Below are 17,647 nucleotides of genomic sequence, written 5' to 3' on the forward strand. Positions count from 1 at the left end.
TCTGTGGGCTGATACCTAATTGACTGTGAGCTGATGGGGTGTAGATTGTGAGCTGATAGCTAATGGCTGTAGGGTGATGGCATGTACATTGTCTGTGGGCTGATAGCTAATTCACTGTGAGCTGATGGGGTGTAGATTGTGTTTGGGCTGATAGCTAACTGACTACAGGCTGATGGGGTGTAGATTGTCTGTGGGCTGATAGATAATTGACTACAGTCTGATGGGGTGTAGGTTGTGTGTGGGCTGATAGCTAATTGACTACAGGCTGCTGGGGTGTAGATTGTGTGTGGGCTGATAGCTAATTGTCTACGGGTTAATGGGGTGTAGATTGTCTATGGGCTGATAGCTAATTGACTACAGGCTGATGGGGTGTAGATTGTCTGTGGGCTGATAGCTAATTGACTACAGGCTGATGGGGTGTAGATTGTGTGTGGCTGATAGCTATTTGACTACAGACTGATGGGGTGGAAATTGTGTGTGGCTGATAGCTAATTGACTACAGACTGATGGGGTGTAAATTGTGTGTGGGCTGATAGCTAATTGACTACAGGCTGATGGGGTGTAGATTGTGTGTGGCTGATAGCTAATTGACTACAGACTGATGGGGTGTCGATTGTGTGTGGGCTGATAGCTAATTGACTACAGGATGATGGGGTGTAGATTGTGGGCTGATAGCAAATTGACTACAGGCTCATGGGGTGGAAATTGTCTGTGAGCTGATAGCTAATTGACTGTGTGCTAATGGGGTGTAGATTGTGAGCTGATAACTAATTGACTACAGGCTGATGGGGTGTAAATTGTCTGTGGGCTGATAGCTAATTGACTACAGGCTGATGGGGTGTAGATTGTGGGCTGATAGCTAATTGTCTACAGGCTGATGGGGTGTAAATTGTTTGTGGGCTGATAGCTAATTGACTACAGGCTGATGGGGTGTAAATTGTGTGTGGGCTGATAGCTAATTGACTACAGGCTGATGGGGTGTAGATTGTGTGTGGGCTGATAGCTAATTGACCACAGGCTGATGGGGTGTAAATTGTGTGTGGGCTGATAGCTAATTGACTACAGGCTGATGGGGTGTAGATTGTGTGTGGGCTGATAGCTAATTGACTACAGGCTGATGGGGTGTAGATTGTCTGTGGGCTGATAGCTAATTGACTACAGGCTGATGGGGTGTAGATTGTGTGTGGCTGATAGCTATTTGACTACAGACTGATGGGGTGGAAATTGTGTGTGGCTGATAGCTAATTGACTACAGACTGATGGGGTGTAAATTGTGTGTGGGCTGATAGCTAATTGACTACAGGCTGATGGGGTGTAGATTGTGTGTGGCTGATAGTAATTGACTACAGACTGATGGGGTGTCGATTGTGTGTGGGCTGATAGCTAATTGACTACAGGATGATGGGGTGTAGATTGTGGGCTGATAGCAAATTGACTACAGGCTCATGGGGTGGAAATTGTCTGTGAGCTGATAGCTAATTGACTGTGTGCTAATGGGGTGTAGATTGTGAGCTGATAACTAATTGACTACAGGCTGATGGGGTGTAAATTGTGTGTGGGCTGATAGCTAATTGACCACAGGCTGATGGGGTGTAAATTGTGTGTGGGCTGATAGCTAATTGACTACAGGATGATAGGGTGTAGATTGTGTGTGGGCTGATAGCTAATTGACTACAGGCTGATGGGGTGTAGATTGTCTGTGGGCTGATAGCTAATTGACTACAGGCTGATGGGGTGTAGATTGTGTGTGGGCTGATAGCTAACTGACTACGGGCCTCTGCGGTGTGGGGCCATTTGGTGCCGCCTGTTTCGCGTAGCCTTTTTTGCCGCAGACCCTTTTTGGCGCAGATATACGGTAGTCATCAACGAAAAACAACATAATAGTAGACTTAGTAAATGGGTAGTTTCCGGCAGTTTGTAGTGATTTGTGTATCAACTGAATTGAGTCTGTGATTAGTCCAAACCTAATCGTGATTCCTCAAAATATCTGCCAAAAAGAAAATATTTCAACAGAATGTCGTGCCCTGTTACAAGATGTACAAATGTCAGGGCAGCATTCAGGCAGTATTTCCAGAACCATTTCAATTAATTTATCACATGTTGTTCGTAACACATTTGGGAGTAAAACATACAACAGTCGGAACACACCTGTATGTATTTCCCCGAAAATAACATAAACTTGTGAAATTAGAGGTGGTGAAATTTTGAATGTCCCATCAACATATAACTTTTTTGATTGTTTCAGAAACTCGGCATTCCTTTTTCTTCCAAATGTAAGAATTCTGCAGGTGGTGCTACTATTGTCGGCTAGTAAAAATTCTTCTTCATTATATTCATTAACAGAGTATGTTTTAAAGCTGTCTGGAATTACAAGTTCTTCTAAATTTCCTGGATTTACTGGGTAAGCACCAATTTCTTTCCTTGTCCTACGAACCATTCTCTTCAGCGCTCTGTTGTTAGGCATCGTTCCTTGGCAAGCTTCTGACAAATTTTCTAGGCACTCGTTAATCACTTGTAAAGTTCCCTCTTCAGTTGTTTTCTTTGATGACTAGTTATCTTAATAATGACTACAGACTACTGGAAACTACCCATTTACTAAGTCTACTATTATGTTGTTTTTCGTTGATGACTACCGTATATCTGTGCCAAAATAGTTCTGCGCCTAAATGGGTCTGCAGCAAAATAGGCTGCGCCAAACAGGCCGCGCCAAATCACTCGCGCCAAAATGCCTGCGCCGAATGGTCCTAAATCCAGGCTGATTGGGTATAGATTGTCTCTGAAATGATAGCCAATTGCCGACAGGCTGATGGGATTGTGTAATATGAAGGTAACTGGCTAGGCTAGCATTTTTGTCCCCTTTCCTTTGACGTTCTTTGGAATATGGTGCAGTTCTTGTATTGCTGCACTCTGTGTGCTGTAGTTGGATCCACAATTACCTTATGGAGTGAATTCCAGGACTTTAATCCAGTGACCCTGAAGAAATGGCTAAGTCAGGATGGTTACTTGCTTGGAAGGGAAATTGCTTGTGTTGTCTTTGCCCTTGATGGTGATGGGTTTGGAAAGTGCTGTCTGAGGATCTTTGGTGAATTTGCGCGGTACATCTTGTCCATGGTACGCATTGCTGCTCCATCGCAGTGCTGATGGTCGAGGGCATGGATGTTTGTGGATGAGGTGCCAATCAAGTAGACTGCTTCATCCTGGATGGTGTCAACCCTGTTTCCTGGATGAGTGTCGCTTCACTAACATCCCGATGGAGAGCATTGCACCACACTTCTGCATTGTGTCTTGGAAAGGTTTGAAAGAATTTGTGCGATGTGCTTGTCACAGACTGGCCAGCATTTATTGTTCTCCTTTGATTTGATTTATTGATTTGATTTGATTTGTGGTAGTCATGTATACCAAAGCACTGTGACAGGCCTTGTTTTTGAGCAGTACAGTTAGATCATAGTAAGTGAGGACATAGGCTGCTTTGACCGTGTGAGGCATACGGGATACTCTGCAAAGGTACTCGAAGCAAGATCACCATGAGCAAGATCACCATTATTTGAAGTTGGAAAATCCATTCATCAGTCTAATGACAGCAGGGAAGTAATTGTTTGTGAACCTGTTAGTAAGTGTGTTCAAGCTTCTGCCTGATGGAAGAGGTTGCAGGAGATCATTCCTGGGGTCAGAGGGTTCTATGATGATGTTGGCAATGAGAAGTGTAAATGGAGTGAATGGATGGGAGGTCGGTTTCCATGGTCGTCTGGTCTTTGCACATAACTTTCTGTCGTTTCTTATGGTCCTGGGCAGAGCAGTTGCTATACCAGACCGTTATGCACCCAGACAGTGTGCTTTCACTGGTGCTTCTGTCGAAGTTGGTGAGGGCCCTTAGAGACTTACTGAATTTCCAGAGCTGCATGAGGAAGAGGAAGCATTGTTGTGCCTTCTTTACATGGGAGATCCAGGACAGATTGTTAATTATCGTCACTCCTTGGAACTTGACCCTCTCCGTCTCTGCTCCGTTGATGAGTGGTGGTGGTGGTGGTGGTGGGGGCGCAGGAGGGGGTGGGTGGGGGTGGGGGGAGGTGGGGGTGGGGGTGGGGCGGGATGGGTGGGAGGGGGTGGGTGGGAGGTGGTGTTCTCTTCCTTTCTCCCTGAAGTCAATGATCAGTTCTTTTGTTGATATTGAGAGAAAGGTTGTTATCATCGCACCACGACACCAAGCCCTCTATCTCCTTCCTGTATTCTGACTCATCGTTGTTTGATATCCATTCTATGACGATGGTGTCATCAGAAAACCTGTAGATGGCATTTGTATGGAGTTTGGCTACACAGTTGTGGGTGGACGGGGAGTACAGTAAGGGGTTGAGAACATATTGTTGGGGGGCTCCAGTGTTGAGGATTACCGTGGAGGAGGTGATGTTGTCTCTCTTCACTGATAGCGCTCTGGGGCTCAGGAAGCTGAGGATCCAGTTACAGAGGGCAGAGCCCTGTCCTCTCCATTGACGTCGGGTTGATCCCCTGGTTTGATGGTCATGGTTGAATGGAGGACACGTTGGGCCATGAGGTTACAGATTGTGCTGGAGTACAGTTCTGCTGCTGGTGGTGGCCTACAGCACCTCATAGATGCCCAGTCTTGAGCTGCTAAATGTGTTCAAAGGGTGTCCCATTTTGCATGGTGATAGTGCCATCCAACACCATGGACCGTATTCTCAATGGGAACTGTTACTGGTACTGTCATGGGCAAATACATCTGCAGCTGACAGATTGCTGAACACAAGAATGTTTTTCCTTCTTGTTAGTTCCCTCATCACCTGCTGTCGACCCAGTCCAGCACAATGTCCTGTCGGAGCCGACCAGTTAAATTAGTAGTACCTCTGCCAGGGGGTTCAGAATCGGGGTTTGTGACTGTTTTTAGGCCTGTTCAGCCTTAAATATATTCAGCAATAGGAAAATGGGGCTGAAACTTTCCAAGATTCAAACCCTTTGGAACAAATACATTTCTCCTTATTTCTGCACTCAATGATGGACCACTTACCATGAAATCATATGAGCATGTTGTAGATTCCCCAGCCCTTTTAGAATTGAGTATGTTTCAGTAAGGTCACCCCTCATTTCTCTAAGCTCCAGAGAATATTGACTCAGTTTACTCAGCTTGTCATCATTGAACAGTGCTGTCAGCCCAGGGGTCAGTGCAGTGAACCTTGGCTGTACCACCTCCAAAGCAAGATCCCCCCCCCTTCCCTAAATGGAGACTCTGAAACAGTACATAGTACTTTAGATGGATAGTTTCTGTGTGGTGTAGAATGTTCTTCTTCTTGTATTCCAATCCAGCATGCCATCTACCTTTCAACTTTTTACTCAGAGTCATAGAGGGATCGAGGAATGTTTATCTGCAGATCCCCGAAGTCAGCAAAGCCGGTTAATCGGGTAGTTAACAAGGCATACAAGAGGCTTGCCTTTGTCAATTGTGACATACATTATAAGAGAAGGAAAGTCACATTGGCACTGTTTCGAAACGTGATGAGACCACAGTCTTGGAGGAGTGTGTGCAGTTCTGGTCAGAAGGGGAGATTCACCAAGCTGGAATATTTCAGTAATGAAGAGAAGCTGATCAGCTGGATAAGCTCAGGTTGCTTTCTTCCTCAACAGTAAAGATTGAGAGGGGTATAAGGTGAAGAAGGACATGACCGGGATGAATAGAAAACAGCTGCTTCCCTTCATTGAAGGGGCAATAGCAAAGGGGCACGACATCAGGTTAAAGGCAGAAGGTTTCGAGGAGATGTATGGAAAACCTTCCACCCAGAGGCTGGGAGCACTGGGAACCTGGAATGCGCTGCCTGGGCGGGTGGCTGAGGCAGGAAAATTCACAACCTTTCAGAGATACTTGGATAAGCCCTTGAAACGTCAGAGCATTCATGGCCATGGGCTTGGTGCTGGAAGGTGGCGGGACTATACATTTGGAGTAGTTGTTTTTTGAAGGTGCAGATTCAATGGGCCAAAGAGCCTCTTTGGTACAATCTGATTGTATGAAGATCACGGCTGATCTGGGTTTCACCTCAACTGTACTCTCCTGCAATTGCCTGATCCTCCTCCACAGCGATGTAGGTTGTGTATTGATGTGGATGGAGAACTGGCTAATGGGCAGTAAACAGTGAATGGGGAGGTGATGTCCTTTTTCAGGTTAGCCACCAGTACCAGTGCAGTTCCACAGGGATCAGTGCTGGGATTACAACTCTTTACAATGACCATTAATGACTTGGAGAAAGGGAGCGAATGCATTGTCGCCAAATTTGCAGATAGCACACACAGATGGGAAGGTCGATTGCAAGATGGATACACACCGTTTACAAAGAGATACTGAGAAGTTATGTAAGTGGACAAAAAGTTGGTGGAGTATGTCAGAAAATGTTCATTTTGCAAAGGAGAACAAAAGAACAGTTTTATTTAAACAGAGAAAAAAACCAGCAGATAGCTACAACACAAAGGGACTTGAGGATTCTTGTACACAAAACACAGAAAGCTAGCACCCAGGTACAGCAGGTAATCTGGAAGGTTCATGGAATGTTGGGGCTTACTTCAAGGATTTTGGAGTATAAGAGTTGGGAGGCTTTACTGCAACTGGAGAAGTTGCTGTTGAGAGCATATCCAGTGTACTGTGAGCAGTTTCAGTCTCCTTGGTTTGGGAAAGATCTCACTTCATTAAAGGAAGTTTAGAGAAAGTCCACTCGGATGATCCTTGTATGGAAGGCACCGTCTCTGAGCAAAAGCTAAACAGATTGGGACTTGACTCACTGGCGCTAAGGAGAATGAGAGGTGATCTCATCGAAACACTCTGGATTCTGACAGGGGAAATGCTGAGAGAATGTTTCCCCTCATGGGAGACTTATGGACTAGAGGGCAGAATCTCAGAATAAAGGGGTACAAATTTAAGACTGCGATGAGGAGGAATTTCTTCTTTCAGAGGGCTTTGAGTCCTTGAAACTCATTGATACAGAAAGCTGTGGGGAAAGAGTCTTTGTGTATATTTAGAACTGAGATAGATCCTTGATTGGTTGTGAAGTGAGGCAGACTTGATAGGGGAGATTAAGGTGAAAGAACCCTTCGGAGGCAGTGAGCATAATATGATTGAATTTACTCTTCAATTGGAGAGGGAGAAGCTGGAATCAGATGTAATGGTATTACAGCTGAATAAAGGCAGCAGCAGAGGCATGAGGGAGGAGCTGGGTAGAATTGACTGGGAGAGGAGCCGAGCAGGAAAGATAGTGGAACAGCAATGGCAGGAGTTTCTGGGAATAATTCAGGGGACACAGCAGGGATTCATCCTGGGGGAAAAGGAGCATGTTACAGGGAGGATGAGGCAACCATGGCTGACTAGGGAAGTCAGGGATAGCATCAAAGGAAAAGAGAAAGCATATAATGGAGCAAAGAACAGTGGGAAACCAGAGGATTGGGAAGCTTACAAAGACCAACAGAGGAAACAAGAAGAAAATAAGGAGAGAAGAGATTAAGTATGATGGTAAGTTAGCCAGTAATATAAAGGAATACTGTAAGAGTTTCTTTAGATATATAAAGGGCAAAAGTGAATTTTGCACCACTGGAGAATGACGCTGGAGAGAGAGTAGTGGGGAACGAGGCTGAGGAACTGAATAATTACTTCGCATCTGTCTACAAATAATATCTCAAAACTTCTAGACAGGAGGGGGCAGAGCTGAGTGTGGTGACCTTCACCAAGGAGAAGATGCTAGAGAAACTGAAATGGCCTGAAGGTGGATAAATCACTTGGACCAGAGTTCTAAAGGAGGTAGCTGAAGAGATAGTGGAGGCGTTAGTGGTGATTTTTCAGGAATTGCTAGAATCTGTGAGGGTCCCAGAGGACTGGAAAATCACTAATGTGACACCACTGTTTTCAAAGGGAGTAAGGCAAAAGATGGAGAATTACAGACCAATTAGCCTAACCTCGGCTGTGGGTAAGATTTTGGAGTCCATTGTGAAGAATAAGATTTCTGAACACTTGGAAGTGTACAGTAAAATAGGGCAAAGTCAGCATGGTTTCATCAACGGGAGGTCATGCCCGACAAATCTGCTAGAATTCTTTGAGGAAGTGGGCGGCACGGTGGCACAGTGGTTAGCACTGCTGCCTCAGCGCCAGAGATCCGGGTTCAATTCCCGCCTCAGGCGACTGACTGTGTGGAGTTTGCACGTTCTCCCCGTGTCTGCGTGGGTTTCGTCCGGGTGCTCCGGTTTCCTCCCACACTCCAAAGATGTGCAGGCAAGGTGAATTGGCCATGCTAAATTGCCCGTAGTGTTAGGTAAGGGGTAGATGTTGATGTAGATGTAGGGGTATGGGTGGGTTACGCTTCGGCGGGGCGGTGTGGACTTGTTGGGCCGAAGGTCCTGTTTCCACACTGTAAGTAATCTAATCTAATCTAATCTAAAAAAAGTAACAAGCAGGATAGACCAAGGGGACCCAATGGATGTTATCTACCTGGACTTCAAGAACGCCTTTGGCAATGTGCCGCCCAGGAGGCTGCTGAGTAAGCTAAGGGCCCCTGGTGTTAGAGGCAAGGTGCTAACATGGATAGAAGCCTGGCTGTCTGGCAAAAAGGAGAGAATGGGGGGGATAAAAGGGTCCTTCTCATGATGGCAGCCAGTGACAAGTGGTGTTCAGCAAGGCTCAGTATTGGGATCACAACTTTTCACTTCATACATTAATGATCTAGATGAAGGAACTGAGGGCATTCTGGCTAAGTTTGCAGAAGATACAAAGACAGGTAGAGGGACAGGTAGCATTGAGGAGGCACGGAGGCTGCAGAAGGATTTGGGGAGGCTGGGAGAGTGGGCAAAGAAATGGCAGACCACATTTGAAGTACTGTGCACAGTTTTGGGCCCCATATCTCAGGAAGGTTGAGGGAGGATCTAATTAGAACTTACAAAATACTGAATGGCCTGGTCAGAGTGGATGTTGGGAGGATGTTTCCATTGGTACGAGAAATTAGGATTGAAGGGCACAGCCTTAGAGTAAAGGTAAGACCTTTTGGATCGGAGAAACGTCTTCAACCAGGGAGTGGGGAATCTATGGAGGCGAGGGAGGCCAGGCCATTTAAAACTGAGATAGGTTCTTGATTTTCAAGGGGATCAAGGATTACAGGGAGTGTGTGGGAGAGTGGGGTTGAGAAACTTAACAGCCCTGATTGAATGGCGGAACAGACTTGATGGGTTGAATGGCCTAATTTCTGTGCCTATCTCTTATGGTCTTGTGGATTTACAGTTTACAGAGAAAAGGCAGGCAAGTGGATGTGAGGAGCGTCGAATCAGCCAAGATCCTGGAGAAGGAGGAGTCGGCCTGAGGGCTGAATAGTATACTTCTGTTCTGTTTTTTAGGATCTTATGAATAATCTTTTATTCTGTTTGTTATCAAGTAGGTATCTACCTCTGCCTTAAAAAAATTGTCAGATTCCATCTCTATTTCCTGTTGTGTAAGGGAATTCCAAAGACACTGAGCCTCCCGAGAAGGTTTTTTCTCATCTCTGAAATCGACACCCTGTCTTCTTCCTTTCAACATTTTAAACAAAAACTGAAAGAATTGCAGATGCTGTAAATCAGGAACGAAAACAACAATTGCTGGAAAAACTCAGCAGGTCTGGCAGCATCTGTGAGGAGAAATCAGAGTTAATGCTTCAGTCTGAGTGACCGTTCCGCAGGAGTGTAGTTAGAATATTTTTAATAGCTTTGAACATTTTCCATTTGACAGATGTTAAACTATGAGCTAAATTGCTTAAAGCCAGTGCAGACATGATGGGAACAATGGCCCCTTCTGCCTCACAAAATTTCTGTTATACATTATTCATATGGAGTTTATGTTGTGTTCCACTTACTGACCCAAATTCATCAAGTTACCCCAGAAAGACAGAATGAAAATTGTGTTCACGACTGAAGTGCTTGAGACAATGAATTGTAGGCTCTGAGCGTGCTGTGTGTAAGGTCCTTCTGAAACCACTCTGTGATGATTTGGAAGTGCAAAGATGAGTTTTCTTTCTGATCATCATGCAGAACACTCCTCTTGTACAATAAATGACACATACAGGTGAAGGCAGTGTGGGAGTTAGCTGTAATGTATATATTTCTTAATAGCATGCCTGGCTGCTCAGGCATTATGAATGGAAATTGGGCAAACGCGGCACTGTTTTTTAAGGTGTTGTGTTTCAATTTTAGGCAACGACCGTGTTCTTTGATGTGACACCTGTTGGACGCATTGTGAACCGTTTCTCATCTGATCTTTACTGTGTGGATGACACACTACCCTTCATCCTTAACATATTCCTGGCAACTACCTACGGTCTCTTTGGGACACTGCTGATGATTAGTTACAGTCTTCCCTGGATCTTGCTTGTTCTGGTGCCTTTGGTTATCTTATATTTCTACATGCAGCGCTACTATCGCTTCACCTCAAGAGAGCTCAAGCGGCTCACAGCTATCACACTGTCACCCATCTATACACAGTTCTCAGAGACTCTGACCGGTCTCACTACCATCAGGGCATCGCGAGCAGTTGCAAGGTGAGCTATTCAGAAAAGGTGACCTTTTCTAAAGGACCCCCCAGTTTCCAAGTGCTGTTTTGGAAAATAGTGTCAACTGGTATTTTAAATATATATTTAAATTCCTTCTGCCTGAATGTACTGAATATTGCTGACATAACAGTTTGATATCCTTCACATAGTGACTCTTGATGTATAGTGTTAGCAGTAGATTTGCCTGTGGAGCAATTAGAATGGTAACTGGGTAGCAGCACAGTATTTTTGCCAGATTTGTACCTCCTTGAAGAGTGCTGAGGCAAGTTGTAGCATCTCCCTGGAATCCTGTGACCTCGCTGTCAACAAAACTTGATATCTTCTTGGTTCTAATTTACTCTGGGTCTTTCATGCTAACCCAGAATTGGGAAATAAACTTGTTTTAAAATTCATTCATTGAATGTGGATGTTGTTGGCAAGGCCAGCATTTATTTTCCTTCCTTAATTGCCCTTAAGCCGGCTGGTGATAGGAACATGTTATTGTGATTCCAGCTGATGTGAATCCTTGGCAGGTCAGGTTTGGTCTTGTTAGATCCTGACTTGGTTTTCCTTTAACTGTAGAGTTCAGTTATGAAAGAGACTCCCAGTGTCATTCTAACACAAGTAATAAGATGTTTATTAAATAAGATTGAAGAAAATGAATAGACTGGAAGAGGCTGGAGAGATTTTACAGCAGATCTGAGAAGAGGAGTCAGAATCACATTACAGTCATAGAAAGAGGTTTGAAACAACAACCTAACTGTTAGTTAATTAGATTAGATTAGATTCCCTACAGTGTGGAAACAGGCCCTTCAGCCCAACAAGTCCGTACTGACTCTCCGAAGAGTAACCCACCCAGACCCATTTCCCTCTGATTAATGCACCTAACACGATGGACAATTGAGCACGGCCAATTCACCTGACCTGCACATCTTTGGATTTTCCAGTATTTGGTCCATAGCCTTATATACCTTGGCATCACAAGTCCACATCACAATACTGGTTAAATATTCCAAAGGTTTTAGCCTGTACCACTCTTACAGATTCCCATTATCCTCTGGGTGGTTCTAAAAATATTTCTAAATCCTCTGCTCCTTCCCTTAAACCTCTGCCCTGGCCATTGATCCCTCCATCAGGAGCATGTGTTTCTTCCTGTCCACCCTATTTATGCCCCTCACAGTTTTATATATCCTAGTCATGTGCCCCCAAATGTGGTCTAAAAGGAAGAGTGCTAAACTGGGACAAGGCCAACTGTACCAAAATTTGGCAGGAGCTGGGGAGTGCAGCTTGGGTGCAGCTGTTTGAAGGTAAATCCATATTTGATATGTGGGAGGCTTTTAAAGAGAGATTGATGAGAGTGCAGGATAGATGTGTCCCTGTGAAAATGAGGGATAGATATGGCAAGATTAGGGAACCATGGATGGCAGGTGAAATTGTGAGACTAGCTAAGGGGAAAAAAGAAGCATACGTAAGGTCTTGGCAACTGAAGACAGATGAAGCTTTGGAAGAATATTGGGAATGCAGGACCAATCTGAATTGAGGGATTAAGAGGGCTAAATGGGGGTCATGAGATATCTTTAGCAAACAGGGTGAAGGAAAATTCCAAAGCCTTTTATTCATATATAAGGAGCAAGAGGGTAACTAGGGAAAGTGTTGGCCCACTCAAGGACAAAGGCGGAAAGTTATATGTAGAGTCAGAGAAAATGGGTGAGATTCTTAGTGAGTACTTTGCGTCGATATTCTCCGAGGAGAGGGACATAACGCATGTTTGATTACTCTCGGTCAAGCAGGCATAAGGAAGGAGGAATTCAGGTGGATATGTCCCCAGGTCCGGATGGGATCTATCCCAGGTTACTGAAGGAAGCGCGTGAGAAAATACCTATGGCCTTATCAGATAACTTTGCACCATCCTTGAACACGGGGGAGGTCCTTAGGACTGGAGAATTACTCATGTTGTGCCCTTGTTGAAGAAGGGTACAGGGATAATCCAGGTAATTACAGACCGGTGAGCCTGAGGTCAGTGGTAGGGAAGCTGCTGGAGAAGATACTGAGGGATAGGATCTACTTCCATTTGGAAGAAAATGGGCTTTTTAGTGATAAGCAACATGGGTTTTGTGCAGGGAAGGTCATGTCTTATCAACTTAACAGAATTCTTTAAGGAAGTGACAAAGTTGATGAGGGAAAGGCTGTAGACGACATATACATGGACTTCAGTGAGGCATTTGATAAGATTCCCTATGGTAGGCTGATGGAGAAAGTGAAGTCGCAAGGGGTCCAAAGTGTACTAGCCAGCTGGACAGGGAACTGGCTGGGCAACAGAAGACAGAGAGTAGTAGTGGAAGGGAGTGTCTCAAAATGGAGAAAGGTGACCAGTGGTGTCCCGCAGGAATCCGTGCTGGGACCACTTGTTTGTGATATACATAAATGATCTGGAGGAAGGTATAGGTGATCTGATTAGCAAGTTTGCAGATGACACTAAGATAGGTGGAGTAGCAGACAGTGAGTGGGACTGTCAGAGAATACAGCAGAATATGGATAGATTGGAGAGTTGGGCAGAGAAATGGCAGATTGAGTTCAATCCGGGCAAATGCGGGGTGATGTATTCTGGAAGATCCATTCAAGAGCAAACTATACGGTAAATGGAAAACCCCTAAGGGAAAATTGATGTACAGAGATCTGGTGTTCTGGTCCATTGTTCCCTGAAGGTGGCAACGCAGGTCAATAGAGTGGACTAAGAAGGCATACAGCATGCTTTTGTTCATCGGACTGGGTATTGAGTACTAGAGTTGGCAGATCATGTTACAGCTGTATAAGACTTTGGTTAGGCCACACTGCATATAGTTCTAGTCGCCACATTATAAAAAGGATGTGGATGCTTTGGAGAGGGTGCAGAGGAGGTTCACCAGGATGTTACCTGGTATGGAGGGCGCTAGCTATGAAGGGAGGTTGAGTAGATTAGGATTGTTTTCATTAGAAAGACAGAGGTTGAGGCGGTGGGGGGGGGGGAATCTGATTGAGGCCTACAAAATCATGAGAGATATAGACAGGGTGGATAGCAAGAAGCTTTTTCCCAAAGTGGGGACTCAATTACTAGGGGTCATGAGTTCAAGGTGAGAGGGGAAAAGTTTAAGGGAGATATGTGTGAAAAGTTCATCACACAGGGGTGGTGGGTGCCTGGAACGCGTTGCCAGCGGAGGTGGGAGAGGTGGGCATGATAACGTCATTTAAGATGTATCTAGACAGATACGTGAATGGGCAGGGTGCAGAGGGATACAGACCCTTAGAAAATAGGTGAGAGGTTTAGTTAGAGGACCTGGATCGGTGCAGGTTTGGAGGGCCAAATGGCTTGTTCCTGTGCTGTAATTTTCTTGTTCTTTGTTCAGAGTCTTCCCCCCCCGCCTCAGGAAATAAAAACTACAGTCTGTTCAATCTCTCTTCAGAACTGAAGCTCTTCCATCCATCCTGGTATATGTTCTTCTCAAATCTGTGTTCCAGAACTGCACACGTACTGTGGTTGTGGCCTAATCAATCTTTCCTATGGTCCCAGCATAATCTCCCAACTCTTCAGATCCTTTGCATGCCAAATCAAGGCAAGTATGCCATTAGCCTTCTTGCCCACTTGATCCACCTGCCCTGCTAGCTAATGGGACTGATGGACATGCACCCCAAGGTCCCTCTGATTCTCTGTGCTTCCCAGGGACCCACCATTCAGCCCATGTCCCCTTGCCTTGTTTGTTCCGCCCAAGTACATTACCTCAGACTTCCATCTGGATTGAATTCCTTTTGTTGCTGATCAGCCTATCTGACCAGGCCATTTATATCTTCCTGTAATCCTCATTAATCCCTACCAAACCAATGTTCGTGTTGTTGTTTCTCCTTACACATTCTGCAGTTTTGAATTCTCTAAGATTTCGAAAGGCTCCTTATTTTCTTTGTCCTCTCTTGCATCCCCCCTTGATATATGGGGTTCTCATCGGATTGGATGTCTCCATTCTTTTGTTGATATGAGAACATGTTAATCCTGTGCTCTCCTGATTTCCTTCTTAAATGTATACCACTATTCTGGAATATATTTACCAAAAACTATCTGTTCCCACTGCACTCCTGCAGAATCATATCTGATCTTGTTAAAATCATCTTTATTCCTGTTGAGAACTTTGCTTTCAGGCTCAGCCTTGTTCGTTTATAGAGTCATTGTGTCAGACTGCACCCTTCGGTCCAACCAGTCCATGCCACACAATATCCCAAACTAAACTAGTCCTTCCAAGGTAGTAATCTTCCAAGGTTCGTTACATTCTGGAAATTCTAGAGGATTTAAAATCTCCCAGTGTCTTAGTCAATAAAGGGTGGAAGATTAAAAAAAAGGTCCATTTTTGGCCAGTTTGTTTTCAGTAGCAAAATGTTCAAGTGTCTCCTGAAGGAAGTAGTGCAGGGTCCAGCCTGCAATGTTTATCTGTCAGTATTGACCTCATGCTTCTTGCCTTGTTGCCTGAATGCCATTGAGATGAGCTCCCAGGTTGCCTTCCTGTCAGGTTTTGTGAACGTGTACTCTTAGAGTTGCTGTCCAATTATTTGAGATGTCTTTTGTTAAAGTTTCTCTTGATGGTGTGTTCAGGTTCGAGGAGGAGAATACTCATCGTCTGGAGCTCAACCAGCGCTGCCTTTACATTGGCAACACTGCTGTGCAGTGGCTTGACATCAGACTGCAGATGATTGGTGTTGCTGTGGTAACTTCCATTGCTATTATTGCTATTATTGAGCATGGCCAGAAAAGGGGTAATCCTGGTAAGTTAGCCTGGTTTCACTGCTTCACCTCTTCAACATATACAGTACAATGAACCAGCACAAGACCACCACTGACATTGTGAAGGTACCCATACTGCATTCATCTTGACCTCGACTGCAGCTCAGTCAATACTCAAGCAACTTGAGTTTGATGAGGATGCAGTGATCCATTGATCAGACCCCTTCCATCAGTTGGGCACAGTGATTGCAGTTATACCATCAACATGATGGACTGCTGCAACTCACCATGGCTTCACAACCACCCCCAAGCCCTGCTCCTGATAACAACAAGGCCTGTAAGGACACGGTGACATCACCATCTCAACTTTTCATTCAGACATCCTGAACTCGAAATATATTACAATTTCTTCAGGGTTAGTTCCAAATTTGGAGCATCTTAGGAGTGAGATCACCACATCAAGCATCAAACACAAAACAAGGGCAGAAAGAAACATTACCACACAATGGCAGCAACCCATATTGGAACAGAGACAATCTGAAAGGACCCTCCCCTTCCTGGACCTCTCCATCTCCATTAATGACAATCTGAAAGGAGTGTTTCTCACTTGGGTTTACTGAAGATAGGCTCACTATGGTATAGGAGAGCAGAGGGGCTCCAGAGGGGAGAAGGGAGGGGCTCCAGAGGGGAGAGGTTTCAGAGGATGTGCAGGGAGGGGCTCCAGAGGGGAGAGGGGTAGAAGGGAGGGGCTCCAGAAAGGGGATTGGGAGAAGGGAGGGGCTCCAGTGGGGAGGGGTTTCAGAGGGGGTGCAGGGAGGGGCTCCAGAGGGGAGAGGGGTAGAAGGGAGGGGCTCCAGAAAGGGGATTGGGAGAAGGGAGGGGCTCCAGTGGGGAGATTGGGAGAAGGGAGGGGTTCTAGAGGGGAGATGGGGAGAAGGCAGCGGCTCCAGAGGGGAGATGGGGAGAAGGGAGGGGCTCCAGATGGGGAGAAGGGAGGGGCTCCAGAGGGGAGTTTGGGAGAAGGGAGGGGTTCTAGAGGGGAGAGGGGGAGAAGGCAGCGGCTCCAAAGGGGAGATGGGGAGAAGGCAGCGGCTCCAGAGGGGAGATGGGGAGAAGGGAGGGGCTCCAGATGGGGAGAAGGGAGGGGCTCCAGAGGGGAGATTGGGAGAAGGGAGGGGCTCCAGAGGGGAGACATGGAGAAGGGACGGGTCCAGAGGGGAGCAGGGAGGGTCTCCAGAGGGGAGAAGTGAGGGGTTCCGGGGGGGGGGGGGGGGGGGTTCCAGAGGGGAGAGGGGGAGAAGGGAGGGGTTGCAGAGGGGAGGGGTTGCAGAGGGGAGAGGGGTAGAAGGGAGAGGCTCCAGAGGGGAGAAGGGAGGGGCTCCAGAGGGGAAGGGAGGGGTTGGGTTCCAGAGCGGGAGAAGGGAGGGGTTCCAGAAGGGGGAGGAGGAGAAGGAGAAGGAGAAGGGAGGGGCTCCAGAGGGGGAGAAGGGAGTCCCAGTCAAAGTGGTGACCTTCTTCGTCTCTATGGGTCATGACATTTGGAGGCTAATCAGTGTTTGTGTATCCCAGTGGCTAGTTTTCTGCCTGTCTGTCTAATGAAGTGTTTGTTACAATCCTTACAGGGTATTTTGTAGAAGTCTTGCGTTTTGCTGGTTATTGTTACAGGGTCCTTTAGGTTCACCAATAACTCTTTCAGTGTGTTGGTAGGTTTGTTAGTTACATGATGCCAAGGGGTCAGAATAGTCTGGGTCAGCTCCAAGATGTCTTTGCTATATGGTAGTGTGGCTAGGGTTTCTGGGCGTGACACAGTACGTAGACAGGCCAACAGGGGTTGAGGCCACATTGTATTTGTACTGGGTAATGAACCGTGCCAGGCGTTAGATTTGGAGTCAGGTGACCACTTCAGTGATAGTGACCACAATTCAGTTATGTTTACTTTAGCGATGGAAAGGGATAGGTGTATACCACAGGGCAAGAGTTATAGCTGGGGGAAAGGCAATTATGATGTGATTAGGCAAGATTTAGGAAGCATAGGATGGGAAAGGAAACTACAGGGGATGGGCACATTAGAAATGTGGACCTTATTCAAGGAACAGCTACTGTGTGTCCTTGGTAAGTATGTACCTGTCAGGCAGGGGGGAAGTCGTCAAGCAAGGGAGCTGTGGTTTACTAAAGAAGTTGAAGCTGTTGTCAAGAGGAAGAAGAAGGCTTATGTTAGGATGAGATGTGAAGGCTCAGTTAGGGCGCTTGAGAGTTACAAGTTAGCTAGGAAAAACCTAAAGAGAGAACTAAGAAGAGCCAGGAGAGAACATGGGAAGTCTTTGACAGTTAGGATCAAGAAAATCCTTAAAGCTTTCTATAGGTACATCAG

General features: G+C 45.8%; 1 protein-coding gene across 1 annotated transcript in view; it reads left to right on the plus strand.

The window, feature by feature from the left end:
• The window catches only part of abcc10 (ATP-binding cassette, sub-family C (CFTR/MRP), member 10), a 306,950-nt gene that overhangs the window by 260,525 nt on the left and 28,778 nt on the right, over nt 1-17,647 (plus strand). The window contains exons 15-16 of the mRNA XM_072548805.1: nt 10,198-10,541; nt 15,148-15,317. Coding sequence (XP_072404906.1) covers nt 10,198-10,541; nt 15,148-15,317 — 514 coding nt within the window. The remainder of the gene's footprint in view (nt 1-10,197; nt 10,542-15,147; nt 15,318-17,647) is intronic.

This window comes from Chiloscyllium punctatum, chromosome 3, assembly GCF_047496795.1.
Source record: "Chiloscyllium punctatum isolate Juve2018m chromosome 3, sChiPun1.3, whole genome shotgun sequence".
NCBI classification, from domain to species: domain Eukaryota; kingdom Metazoa; phylum Chordata; class Chondrichthyes; order Orectolobiformes; family Hemiscylliidae; genus Chiloscyllium; species Chiloscyllium punctatum.